Source organism: Monopterus albus, unplaced genomic scaffold (assembly GCF_001952655.1).
Source record: "Monopterus albus unplaced genomic scaffold, M_albus_1.0 scaffold312.1, whole genome shotgun sequence".
NCBI lineage: Eukaryota > Metazoa > Chordata > Actinopteri > Synbranchiformes > Synbranchidae > Monopterus > Monopterus albus.
The window spans coordinates 162645-177707 of NW_018128192.1; the positions used below are offsets into that span (position 1 = coordinate 162645).

The 15063-nt window shown below is 41.7% G+C and overlaps 1 protein-coding gene across 1 annotated transcript in view; it reads left to right on the forward strand.

Annotated features, from left to right (window-relative positions):
- Positions 1-15063, forward strand: part of LOC109973945 (calcium-dependent secretion activator 1-like) — a gene marked incomplete at its 5' end in the record, with an annotated part of 241653 nt that overhangs the window by 153825 nt on the left and 72765 nt on the right. Inside the window, 1 exon segment of the mRNA XM_020623851.1 lies at positions 5323-5430. Within this exon segment, the coding sequence (XP_020479507.1) occupies positions 5323-5430 (108 nt within the window).

A 15063-nucleotide genomic window follows, 5' to 3' on the forward strand; every position in this document is an offset into this window, starting at 1 on the left:
GGAATGTCCTTCAAGAGCTGAGCATTTTAATACCTGAAAGGTTTTTCTAGGTGAAAGTATGCTGAAGAAATTAAGAAATTAAGTAAAAATGTTTCCCATTCATTTGTATGGGGCAAAATTTGCTGAAAAAATGATTATTTTAAAAAGTATAAATGTTACAAAAAAGATAAATACAAGCACCCATGTACTTTTAAAGCTGAACAATTTGATGACCTTTATAGCTGAAAGTATGCTGGAGTTATAAAGTGCCAAAAAACAGACAGAAAATCCCAGAATAATATTAATAACTAGAAAATTGCATTTTCTAAAGAAACTGTCTATGAATGCTGAGTGCTGAAAGATCGCACTGAAAATGATGAACATTTTGACACCTGAATGGCTTTGCTATCTGAAAGTATGCCGAAGTAGAATTTCCCCAATCATTTAAATGTGGCAAGATTTTCACAGTAAAGCTGAATGTTTTAAAAGTGTGAAGTTTAGAGAAATTCTGAATATAAGCATGAATGTCCTTGAAGAACTGAACATTTTGATATCTGAAATAGCTGAAAGTATGCTGAAGTAGAATTTCCCCCATTCATTTAAATGGGGCAAAATTTTCCAAATAAAGCTAAAAAATCTGGCATGTTTCTAGGACTTTATGTGAGGTTCTGTTATTATTCTGGGCTTTTATTTTGAAAGTCAGGCACATTTTGGGGCCTTCATGTGAGCTTAATTTGTATTCAGGGGCTTTTACTTTGAAAGTCAGGCACATTTTGGGGCCTTCATGTGATATTAATTTGTAATCAGGGGCTTTTATTTTGAAAGTCAGGCATATTTTGGGGCCTTCGTGTCAGCTTAATTTGTGATCAGGGGTTTTTATTTTAAAAATATGACATCCTTCAGAGCACTCATGTCACACCAGTTTATAATCTGTGGTCCTTATATTCAACATGCAGTATCCTTCAGAGTGACATTGGAACATCCTGACAACAACTTTCCATCAAAAGCACATTCCAGCCTGTGCTGGCCTGACTGATGGTGCTGTGTGATGTGTTCTGCTAGGACACACTAGCTGACTGTAACAAGGAGCAAAGCTCTGAGCTTTGAAAGGAAGTGGACATTCAGCTGTTAAACTGTTTACATTGAATCTGTTTCTGAATATTGCAGAGCTCTTATTTTGAAAGCAGACCAACCTCTGTGTGTGTGTGTGTCGGTGTGTCACGGCGCCACTGTGTGTGTTACTGTGCATCACTGTATTGCTTGGATTATATATGGGTTGTATTTTGTATGTGCGTGTTATTCTGTTGCTGCTTATGTGTGAAAAATTAGCAGGTGCATCGTTAAGTGACAGCAGTTTGAGGACACTACAGCAGATTTCAGTCAAACATGGGCTTTGAACAATTGACAATCGAAGAAAAACTACAAGTCCTATTGAAAAGAATCTCTTCACTATGAGCGGCAGGAGGTTTCACCAAATATGTTGATCACCTTTATTCCAGAAAATGAAGGAGCTGTGGCAATTTACAAATGCCCTAACTTTAGCTTCCAGGAGATTTTCTGAATTGTTTTTCAATGGCCGCCTATGGGAGAGTGAGGCGGCACTCTTTCTGGAATATGCCACGTCATTTAAAAACTGTTCATCCTATCGCAATACCAAGGCCATTTTCTGATCCCTCAAAATATTCTCTACCGTTTTCATGTATAATTTGTATGTGAAAGCTTTAGGTTGGCAGAATAAGAGCAGAAACCACGCTGAAAAATTGTGAAAAGGCTGAAGGACAGAGCTAGAGTGCGGGTCATGTGACACACTAGCAGAGAAATTTCCAAAATCATCATAAAACGTAAACTGCGAGAATTCAAAACCTGTAAAAGATATCAAAAGGCTGAATACATCTTTAAATAGCTGAAGAGTTGCTGAATTGTTTAAAGTTGGAATGGATTTTCTAGCTGAAAGTATGCTGAAAGAGGAGGATTTGAAGCGTTTCCCATTCATTTGAATGAGGCAAAAATTTCTGAACAAGCCTAAATATTTTAAAAAACACAAGTTACAAAAAATCTAAATACATTCAAATGTTGTCCTTAAAAAGCTGAACATTTTGATACCAGGATGGCTTTTGTAGCTGAAAGTATGCTGAAGAAATTAAGTGCCGAAAAATGGACAGAAGAAACCAGAATAATAAAAATAATGAACAGGATAACAATAGTGTGGATGCCTTTCAGCATCCACACAATGAAATGTTTATAAAGTTACATGCACGACCCCCTAGGATTTCACACACTGGATGCAGCTGTGAGTAAATTACACTATATAATTTCTGCTGGCTACTTGGCCAGAGACTTTCTTTTGTCCATGCAAAAAAGCTGGTCAGTGATATCAGCAGACTATTGGGTGAATATTTAAGGTGAAAGTGTTACATTGACTTACATACAATTGTATAGGTGTACCTAATAAAGTGGCCAGTAAATGTATATGACATTAGCCAGTCAGGTTTTCACCTGACAAAAGTATAACAATGCCATCTCTGTCAATCTGAGGTGTCAAGTCATGGTTTATGGCTTTTAGACCACGCCTACTTTTCATTTTGCAGTTAGGTGTTACTTTTCTACATTGAAACTTTTTATTATAGGTTTTACTACAACATTAATGGATTTTATTTGGGTTTCTAAGGTAATAAGACCAACCAACAAGATCTGTTTTCACATACATAGGGATAAATCGATATTGTTTTAACACCAACTTGAAAAATCCTAAACTATTTCTTCAGCTTTAGTTTTGTCTGAATCTTGAAGTAGAAAATGACAGGTCATCCAGGCTTTTGACATGCTTGAAGTTTGACCAACTGATTTGCTTTATCTGGCTTCATAGATTGATATAACAATGAAAATATATATAGCATCCATTTTTTTCCATTTTCCTCTGCTTATCCGGAACTGGGTCATGGGGGCAGCAGTCTAAGCAAAGATGCCCAGACTTCCCTCTCTCCAGACACTTCCTCCAGCTCCTCCACTTGGACTCAATGTCTCCAACCTCCCCTGGGATCTGGTCAAAGCTCTGCCAGAGGTAGGAGTTGAAGATCTCTCTGACAGGGGATTCTGCTGAATGTTCCCAACAGACCCTCAAAATACGTTTGGGTCTGCCGAGTCTGTCCAGCTTCCTCCCCCGCCATCCGATCCAGCTCACCACCACGTGTGGTGTTCATTATGGACAAACTGTGACTAGCACAGAAGTCCAATAACAAAACACCACTCGGGTTCAGATCGGGGGGGCCGTTCCTCCCAATCACGCCCCTCCAGGTGTCGCTGTCGCTGCCCACGTGGGCGTTGAAGTCCCCCAGTAGAACAACAGAGTCCCCAGTCGGGGCCTTTTCCAGCACCCCTCCCAGGGACTCCAAGAAGGCCGGGTACTCCACACTGCCATTCGGCCCGTAGGCACAAATGGCAGTGAGAGACCTATCCCCGACCCGAAGGCGCAGGGAAGCGACCCTCTCGTTCACCGGGGTAAACTCCAACACATGGCGTCTAAGCTGGGGGGCTATGAGCAGGCCCACACCAGCCCGCCACCTCTCACCGTGGGCAACTCCAGTGTAGTAGAGAGTCCAGCCTCTCTCGAGCAGTAAAGTTCCAGAGCCCAAGCTGTGCATGGAGGTGAGCCCAACTATATCTAGCCAGTACCTCTCAACCTCCTGCACAAGCTCAGGCTCCTTCCCCACCAGCGAGGTGACATTCCATGTCCCCAGGGCTAGTCTCCGTGTTTAGAGATCGGGTTGTCGGGGCCCATGCCTTCAACTGCTGCCCAATCCACTGTGCCCCTTACGTTTCCTCCTGCAGGTGGTGGGCCCATGGGAGGACATCCCCACATCACTCGTTCGGGCTAACCCGTGAGGGCTGGCCACCAGGCGCTCGCATTCGAGCCCCGATCCCGGGCCTGGCTCCAGGGTGGGGCCCCGGCTGTGCCATGCTGGGCGACATCACGGTCCTTGGTTGAATTCTACTCATAAAGGGCTTTTGAACCACTTTTAGTCTGACCCTTCACCCAGGACCTGTTTGCCTTGGGAGACCCTACCAGGGGCATATAGCCCCCAACAACATAGCTCCTAGGATCACTTGGGTACTCAAACCCCTCCACCACAATAAGGTGGCGGTTCAAGGAGGGGAATGTATATAGCATTTCCTAATAATATTGATGAAGTGAATCATGTATAAGGTGAAAAATATTGGACCTAAATGGAACCTTGTGGATTCATAACTATTACAGTTCATCCTAAGTAGGACCAAATTTCATAGCAATCTGTCCAATAGTTGTTAAAACAATTTACTCAAAACCACACATATCAATCTCATGGTGATACTATAGACGTCAGGGGATCAAAAAAGGCATTAGCCGTCTATTCATTGCTATTCTATTCATTGAAACATGATTGTCTTGTGCCAATCTATCAAGTAAATTTAGAGTATTGATTTTTTTACTGGATAATGTAAAACTTTAAAATCCTACAGGGAGCTAGATGAAAAGTTATTGGATCATCACAGTTAGTAGTACTTGTCCTCTGGAGACCACCAATGTCTATACCAAATTTCCTGTCCCTCTAGTTGTTGAGATACTTCGGTCTGGACTGCTAGCATAGCCAAAATATCTGTGCATTGAAAAGCTGTAACTGTCCACTGAATTACAGCTTTAGCTGGATTGGTTTTATCTTAACAGCACTCAAAACATAAAATAACAACACAGGAAGAGTATCACTTTTTGTGTCAATTGGTTCCCTCAACTGACACCAATGACCAGCTTTAATATTTGCAGTGAATATACAATCTCTCCCGCTGAGGATGAATGCTAATCCTAATCCTAATGTTTTAAATGCCCTACTGGCCTTCTTCTGGCATCAATTTCAGACCAAGATTTTCTGCACACATGATGTCACGCTGCTGAGCACTTTGAGCACATACACAGCTGGGGAAAGACCTCCTCTACAGTATGTTCGACAGCCTGGCAAGAGCCTGATGGATTTTGAGCCAGGCCCAAAGCTATTAACATTTTATCCATAGGACTGCCATTATGGCACTTTATTAAGTTTTGACAAAATACAATTCTGAACTTGAGTTTGTACTGGCTGCTTATTTAGGTGTTACATTTTTCCCCATTGAAGAGAGTGATTCAATAATCTCATGGTGTTTTTGTTGTTTTTCTTGAATTAGCTTCCAAATGAATATTTACAGTATATATTATGTATTTAGCAAACATAATATCATTAGCAATGGGTGAAATAATAGTTTTATGCTTTATCAGTTGGCTGAGCAAATGCCATTTACTCTTTTTCTTTTGCTATGTTTCTCTGTCCCTCACAGAAGCCAGGGATGGATGTGGCTGACAGTTATGTGATGTTTGTTCGTCATTCCCAGGACATGCTGCGGGAGAAGGTGAACGAGGAGGTATACATAGAGCGATTATTTGATGTAAGTAAGTCATGGCATGTTATCCTTAATCAAGGGGGGGTGACAATGGTGCGGTGGGTAGAGCAGTCGTCTCCCAACCGGAAGGTTCGAATCTCAGTACCTGCAATCCACGTGTTGAAGTGTCCTTGGGCAAGACACTGTTCACATTTTCTTTTTCAGGACTTACAAATGGATCGTCTCATCAGCTACATTACTTTTAATGAAAAACCTACAGATCTGAGGCTAGTGAGCTGTAGATAAATACATTTAAGGACACCTAGATCTTTTTGTTATAAGGTGATATGAAGTACAAAACACACTGGCCATAGCATACACAGGAAACATAAAGAACTAGTAGTCAAAGTACAGTAGCTGGACCGTGTCAACCTATATAGGAAATTCTTTTAGAGTCTTAACACATACTGATGCTTGGCAATAGGGAGTGCACTACTGTATAAATAGAAAACAACTGGTACAGATGTTTTGATGTAAAACTGTGCTGCTAGGTACTAGGTAGCCAGCCAGCTGACAGCTGATCAGATGAAAATGAGCCATAACACACAAAATAAAACTCAGCTTTTAAACATGTAGTTATTGCAAAAACCCACAGTACAGTGCTCACAGCACCAATCTCTTGCCATCAGCCCCCTAGAAATACTTTAAGACCCAGAATTTCTTAGTCTGTGATCTAGTACAGGAAAGCCCAGTATGAGCTACAGAAGTCCATCAGAGATGCAAAGAGAGCATACTTCCAAAAACTGGAGAGCTACTACATAAATAACAACACGAGCAGTATGGCAGAGATTCCAGGCAGTCACAAACTACAGGAACAAGTCGACAAACACAGCCCGCAGGACGCCACCCTCCTGGACAGCCTCAACAACTTCTATGCAAAATTTGACAGGTTGAACGCAGACACCCCAACAAAACCCTTCTGCGACCTGGGGGACATAACCTTAGGTGATGCACACACAGGTCCTGAAGGCCCTGAAACAGGTAAACCCCCATAAGGCAGCAGGACCAGACGGTGTCCCCCCTAGAGTGTTGAGAGCCTGGGGGAATCAACTAGCTAATGTGTATTCAGACATCTTCAACCTGTCCTTAGCCCAAGCAGTAGTTCCTCGCATTTTCAAGAAATCCATAATCATGCCAGTCCCTAAGACATTAGACACATCCACTCTGAATGACTTCAGGCCAGTGGCGCTCACATCAGTCGCCATGAAGTGCTTAGAGAAACTGGTCCTCACACACGTTAACCACATGTAGACACTGTAGAACACCTCCAGTTTGCCTACCACACCAACAGATCAGCGGATGATGCGACGGCTCTGGCTTTATTCCATCCCCTGAAACACCTGGACAACAACAGTATGTATGCTAGGATGCTCTTCCTGGAATACAGTTCTGCATTCAACACCATTCGCCTGGGTAGGCTGATTGGGAAGATGACAGACCTCTGTGTCCCAACTCCCACCTGTAACTGGATTCTGGACTTCCTGACTGAAAGACCACAGGTAGTTAGAATGGGAGGGCAGGTGTCTGCTGAGCTCACAATCAGCACAGGCTCACCGCAGGGCTGCTGTCTCAGCCCCAAACTCTTCACCCTGTACACCCATGACTGTGTCTCCAACCATGACAACACCATCATCATTAAATATGCTGAGGACACCACCCTTCTGGGCCTCATCAAAGGGGGGAGATGAGTCAGGTTACAGAAGCTTGGTGAATGACATTCTCGTTTATGGAGGGAATGACCTCATCCTCAACATAAACAAGACAAAAGAAATAATAGTAGACTTCAGGAAGAACCCCTCCCCTCTGCTGCCTCTGACCATCAAAGGGACTGAGGTGGAGAGGGCTGACAGCCACAAGTTCCTGGGCCTGCAGGTGACATCTGACCTGAGCTGGTCACTCAACATAGCTTCCACAGTGAAGAAAGCCCAGCAGCAGATATACTTTCATCAGGCGGCTCAGAAAAGCTGAGCTAAACTGTTGTCCTCTCACCCAGGCTTATAGAGGACTGGTAGAGAGCATCCTCACTACTGGCATCACAGTCTGGTATGGTAACACCACACAGGCAGGCTCTTCTGTCATAAAGACTGCAGAGAGGATAATTGGGACTGAACTGCCTGCTATGGACGCACTGTACTCACAGCGCTGTCGTAAAAGGGCAGAGAACATACACAGAGATCCACGCCACTCTCTGCTCAGAGACAAAAACTGCACCTACAGCCTCAGGCAGACAGTATCATCACACAGAACAAGACTTTACAACAGCCCTTTCCCTGCCGCAGTAAGACTGATGGCAAATACGAAAATGTGAGAAATGTGAGTATGTGCAATAACCCCTTACTAGACATGTGCAATAACTCCTCACTACATCACCAAGCATAATGCCATATCCAACTCCACTGTGTGAATTACTAGGTAGGTAGTTACTTTATTGATCCCACAGTGGGGAAATTTCTGTGTTACAGCAGCAATAGAGAACAACCAACATAACACCATAAAAACAGACACATAAGAACAGAACTTCATAGAAACACAGGAAAGAACACAACGAGGACACAGCTGCTGTAACTTGCTGCCACATGCGTACGTAAGTATGTAGTAACAAAGAACACACAACAAAGCATTAGGACCGTTGGGCACAAGGATTATAAAAGTAGCGTCATCAGAAGGTTACGTTTTACACAGCACAAATAAGCAAATCAAAGGCACCTAAAAACAGGGCAAAGCAGCACTGGAGAGAATCAGGAACAGCAGTAGAGACTAAACAACCAGGAAATCAAGAACAATCGAATATTACTCACACAATTGATCCCACAATGGGGGAAAGAAACCTGTGTTTTAGCCATAAGGATCTATGAGCAACTACTCAAAAATACCTAAAGCAGGGCAATGTACAGTATTTGAGAGAGATCAGGAACAAGATATTACACATGAGCCTATTTACAATGCATTTCACCCCCAGGAGCTGAAATATTGCACCACAGTAGATTATTGCATAGTGCCTCATAATTTCACCTATCTTATCGCTGAAGTGATGTGTTGTACAGTCTGATTGCTGTGGGGAGGAATGACCTGCGGTAACGTCCCTTCTTACACTGGGGATGTAACAGTCTCGTGCTAAAACAGCTGTTCAGAGCCACCACTGTGTGGTGCAGGGGATGAGAGGGGTTATGCATGATGGATGTTAGTTTTACCAGCATCCTTCTGTCCACCACCTCCTTGATGGAATCCAGAGAGCAGTCCAGAACAGAACCAACTCTCATAACCAGCTTGTTGAGTCTCTTTCTGTCCCTGACCGTGCTACCTCCTGCCCAACCCACAACAGCGTAAAGAACTGCAGATGACACCACAGAATCATAAAATGTCCGAAGGAGTGCCCCGCGCACTAGGGATGTAACAGTCTTGTGCGATGTTTGAAGTTCACTGTGGGAAATACTATTACCCTATTTTTGTGTATTGTGTTTTAATACTTTGTTGCCCTTATGTAACTTTTTATTTTAAGACTACGTGTTTATTCTGGCTTTTGACTCCTTACCTGACTCCAAAGGAGAGCTGCACAAGAATTCCTATATGCCTAGACAGTCTGTTTATGCATAAATGGCAAATAAAAATCTTGAATCTTGAATGAGGAATCAGCTAGTGTGTCAATGATGTTCAGAGGCTTGATGGAGTCCCTCTGTCCGAGAGCCTTGTGCACTGCATCATAGAAAGACCAACTTGATTTGCTGTGATATGCAGTCCCATCTCTTATATGATTACACTGTTGAGAAAAGCAAAGTTGGGGGTCCATTGTTTACAGCCATCCATGGACTGGCTTCACCTTATATGAAGTTTATATGCTTACCCAAAACCTTGGACAGAAGCATTTATGAGGCCAGTAAAGTGAAGCTTGTGCTCCATCCAGTGTTTGGAATTGGATTGTTTGTTCCTCACTCTCTGTTTGCAAACAAAACTGTAATATATTTGGATTACTTCTCATAATAGCATATTTGCAATTCATCATCATGCTATCGTAGGAGAAACAACTACACATCTGGCTGTTAATCACCAAGCAACTTTTTTTATTGTAACATCAGTGGTTGGTTGCTTTTTCCATGATTGTTCGTTTACCATTTGTCTTTATTTATTTTTCCAGTTTTATGGCCTTTTTTACACTTCCGGGCTTCCCCAAGGAATCTCGTGTTTCACGTCACAGTGCTATGAACTGTGGGGAATTCCCTTAGGTAAAGTCTGCAGAAATGCTGATAAAGGGCTCAAAATGAGGGCAAAAGAGCCATCATGCACTTGACAATTTCACAGTGGGACAGCCCTGAGCCTTCACTAATTCAACAGAAGTGTGGATAGTGGGATTGGGGGAATACTACATGACCATTATTTTGGCTCTGCTATCCCCTCCACCCAGGTATATGTCAGCTTTTGTCACCCATGTTACTTTGGCTCTGGATCATTACTTTCACCCTGGTCGGCAGTTCTTCCATATGGTTATGATACCTCTACTCTGCTCTCAGCCATTGTTATATGTTCTGCCTGCATTCTGTTATTTTTGCCATGGACTGTTCTGCCTAAAACCTTTATGACTGGTATGAACTGATTAACAGCTGAAGTTTACTGTTTATTTTATGCTTTAATCAACCTATTTGAGCATACACTATAACCTGTAAAGGCTATATTAGATAGAGATAGATGAGTTATACTTCTTTATGAAGTTAAAGTTACACTTACACTTATACTTATATGTTATTTTCTGTATGTCTGGATTAATACTACCTGTGGAGAGACACCTTGTTATAAGTTGTACTTACCTATGGACTTTAGGTTGTCTTGTGTAAAAGTACATCTTACCTGAGTTCCTGTTATACTTCATCTAATCATCTGTAAAGACACAGAAAATTTGATTTACTTTCCTGAGAAGTTAAAAGCTGCTACCTGAGTTGTGCCTCTCTTATCTGATTAAGTCAGTTAATTTTGTCACCTGTTTACATTTGTGAAAATAGATTGGGCATGCTCCAAAACCTGACCAGGATGATGCCATTTGTGCCAGATGGGCATGGTCTCCATTCATTTGAATTACACTATGTAACAAAGAGCATGCTGACATGGCCAAAGAGGACACCATGAAGCCTTTTGTGTAGTAAACAAAACCTAACAGATCACAAGTCACTATCATGCACTACCCAATTATTATGGCTGTTGAGTAGATGAAAATGTTAGTCATCACTAGGGCTATCACTTTTTATTCGAATTTTGAATGTGGTTAAAAAATAATTCAAACTCTAATGACCTGTTAGAATCCAACAATATATGTTATGTCAATAAGCACAGCAGGACTTCTGATGGGACAGAGGATGCTTTTAAAAATCAGTTTGACCACTTAGATGTCTTATTGACCTTTCAGTAAATTAAGCTAGTAACATTATGTTTGCATGCAGTAAATGCAGGATAGTAGTGAGCAAAGTAATGCTGATTGGACAAAAAAACTATATATATATATATATCAAATTTTTGAAGTTACTTATGAATTTTTGTAACAAGTATTTGTTAATAACTTTTACTAATTTTTATTTATAAATAAGAGTCAGTCAAAAATGTTAACAAATATGGAAAGTCCTCTCTTTCTCTGTGGCTCAGTTTCATAAAAGACATCACCAAGTGGCATGCTACAATATTAGGGTTGCATGGTATGATGATAGGAGTAGAAAGGATCTGCCATGTTAATGAGCCTTTACTTAATCCACTCAAAGCCAAAGTGAATCATTCACATGATTCTGGCAAAACAGGTCTATCTATTGGTCATGTAACAATTAGAAAAACTATCTTTGAAGCAAGACTTAATTTAGAAACGCCCCCTCTGTTCAACACAAGCTGTGAAGCCTCATTGTCACACATAACCAGTTTTCACCTCATTGCTGCTAAAATGTTCATAAATGTAGTAAGACAATTTAAAGCCTTCCATCTATGTTCTTGATCCCATACCATTCAGTTACTTTTTTAAAGATATTGAGAGTCTAGGGAAGTTTTATCAATGTTTTTTTTTTCAGTTTTGTGTTTTCAAAGCAGCATCTAAGATAGTACTCGTTAAACCTTTTTTGGGTGAAAATTTTGGTACTACTGGACTTGAGTGCTGTTGAACTTAATCTGTCTGGAGCTGTTTTTAACTGGTTTTCTTCTTATGTTTTGACAGATAGTTACAGTGCCTTGCGAAAGTATTCGGCCCCCTTGAACTTTGCGACCTTTTGCCACACTTCAAGATTCAAACATAAAGATATAAAACTGTAATTTTTTGTGAAGAATCAACAACAAGTGGGACACAATCATGAAGTGGAACGAAATTTATTGGATATTTCAAACTTTTTTAACAAATAAAAAACTGAAAAATTGGGCCATGCAAAATTATTCAGCCCCCTTAAGTTAATACTTTGTAGCACCACCTTTTGCTGCGATTACAGCTGTAAGTCGCTTGGGGTATGTCTCTATCAGTTTTGCACATCAAGAGACTTAAATTTTGCCCATTCCTCCTTGCAAAACAGCTCGAGCTCAGTGAGGTTGGATAGAGAGCGTTTGTGAACAGCAGTTTTCAGTTCTTTCCACAGATTCTCGAGTGGATTCAGGTCTGGACTTTGACTTGGCCATTCTAACACCTGGATATGTTTAGTTGTGAACCATTCCATTGTAGATTTTGCTTTATGTTTTGGATCAGTGTCTTGTTGGAAGACAAATCTCCGTCCCAGTCTCAGATCTTTTGCAGACTCCATCAGGTTTCCATCCAGAATGGTCCTGTATTTGGCTCCATCCATCTTCCCATCAAGTTTAACCATCTTCCCTGTCCCTGCTAAAGAAAAGCAGGCCCAAACCATGATGCTGCCACCACCATGTTTGACAATGGGGATGGTGTGTTCAGGGTGATGAGCTGTGTTGCTTTTACGCCAAACATAACATTTTGCATTGTTGCCAAAAAGTTCGATTTTGGTTTCATCTGACCAGAGCACCTTCTTCCACATGTTTGGTGTGTCTCCCAGGTGGCTTGTGGCAAACTTTAAACGACACTTTTTATGGATATCTTTAAGAAATGGCTTTCTTCTTGCCACTCTTCCATAAAGGCCAGATTTGTGCAGTATACGACTGATTGTTGTCCTATGGACAGAGTCTCCCACCTCAGCTGTAGATCTCTGCAGTTCATCCAGAGTGATCATGGGCCTCTTGGCTGCATCTCTGATCAGTCTTCTCCTTGTATGAGCTGAAAGTTTAGAGGGACGGCCAGGTCTTGGTAGATTTGCAGTGGTCTGATACTCCTTCCATTTCAATATTATCGCTTGCACAGTGCTCCTTGGGATGTTTAAAGCTTGGGAAATCTTTTTGTATCCAAATCCGGCTTTAAACTTCTCCACAACAGTATCTCGGACCTGCCTGGTGTGTTCCTTGTTCTTCATGATGCTCTCTGCGCTTTAAACAGACCTCTGAGACTATCACAGTGCAGGTGCATTTATACGGAGACTTGATTACACACAGGTGGATTCTATTTATCATCATTAGTCATTTAGGTCAACATTGGATCATTCAGAGATCCTCACTGAACTTCTGGAGAGAGTTTGCTGCACTGAAAGTAAAGGGGCTGAATAATTTTGCACGCCCAATTTTTCAGTTTTTTATTTGTTAAAAAAGTTTGACATATCCAATAAATTTCGTTCCACTTCATGATTGTGTCCCACTTGTTGTTGATTCTTCACAAAAAATTACAGTTTTATATCTTTATGTTTGAAGCCTGAAATGTGGCAAAAGGTTGCAAAGTTCAAGGGGGCCGAATACTTTCGCAAGGCACTGTATTTGTACTAACAGATGATACATTCTTAAAACATCTGAAATAAATTGTTGGGTTCCCCAAGGACTGATATTAGGACCACTACTTTGCAATCATTAGTGGCATGAGGAGACACGGCATCTCTTTCCATAACTATACTGATGACACTTTTTGTGGTCATGTCTCCTGATGACACAGAATCTAGCCACAGGGGTTGCAAGCCAGTGACTTCTGTGCTGGTCCCAAGCCCGGATAAATAGAGAGGGTTGTGTCAGGAAGGGCATCCAGCGTAAAAACATGCCAAATTAAAAACATGCGAATCATCAGTGCGAATTCCATACTGAATCGGTTGAGGCCCGGGTTAACATCGACCGCCACTCAAAGTTTTCCTATTTTACAAGTAAAATTATGTTTGTCATGTAAATGTCATCTCTGTGTTGGAACTAACCAAGATGAATCAAGCTGAAATTCATCACAATCTTACTATTCCCAAATGTGAAATAGGTCGAAGACATGAATACATGAATGAATACTTAAGTGTCCTTTCATGCCTTTGAGACAAACTGTGATTTTGTGGATTTTTTTGTGCCTTTAACTTGCATATGTCCATAGAGCATGAGTCAGATTTTCAGCCAAAAGAGCATTTCATCCAGTTAACCACCCACAAAGCTAACCATCATGTGACTCAGGATGCATCAAGTGTGAGGCTGTTTCCCTGTTGTTATGCCTGATGAATAAACGGTCAGCAGCAGCTGTGCTCATCTGTGCAGTGGCCATTTACCAGATGCATTAAGGGGATGCAAACCCAGCTCTTCAATGCATCTCCTCTCTTGAGCTGCACAATGATTATCATCAGGTGGAGTATTTTATGGATGGGCCTATCCAGAGCTGTCTGGTATTTTGTATCACAAACTGCTTCTAAAAAGAATTCAACTTCCTGAATCCTGAGTGTTTGCTGATGAGGCAGCTAGAACCGACACAGAACTGGGTCATACGACTAAAATACAGTCTGCCGTACATGATTCAACAGCACATGATGACAGTCAGCGTCCTTAGGTTGCAACAGGGAGGCAGCCCACACATTCTTACCCGAGGACCTCATAGTGAACAGGGTTTGTGAGAGATCATACTTTCACATTTTTAGGAGCCTTACAACCAGTTCTGAAATAAAGTACCAAGTTGCTACACAGTCCTGATTTAACACATCTTTCAAATCAGGAATAGATTTTTGATCAGATAGTGACTGCGGTGATTACAGCAAAGTGATCAGGGAGACAGATAGGAAGGTGCTAGGTGTGTCATTTGGAAGGAGGAAAGAAGATAAGGAAACATGGTGGTGGAACAAGGAAGTACAGGACAGCATCCAGAGGAAGAGGCTAGCTAGGCAAAAAAGTGTGGGGCATAGAAAGGACTGATGACAGTAGACAGGAGTACAAGAAATTGCAGTGTAGACTGAAGAAGGAGGTGGCAATGGCCAAACAGAAAGCATATGATGAGTTATGCCAGGTTAGACACGAGGGAAGGTGAGAAGAACTTGTGTAGATTAGCGAGACAGAGAGGTAGAGATGGGAAGGATGTGCAACAGATAAGGGTGATTAAAGACAGATGGAAAGGTGCTAACAAGTGAGGAGAGTGTGCAGAGAAAATGGAAGGAGTATTTTGAGGAACTGATGAGTGAGGAAAATGAGAGGGAAAGAAGGGGGGAAGAGGTGAATATTGTAGAGCAGGACGTAGCAAAGATTAGAAAGCATAAAGGTGAGGAAGGTTCTGAGGAGGATGAAGAGTGGAAAGGCTGTTGGTCCAGATGACATACCTGTAGAGGTGTGGAAGTGTCTAGGAGAGACAGC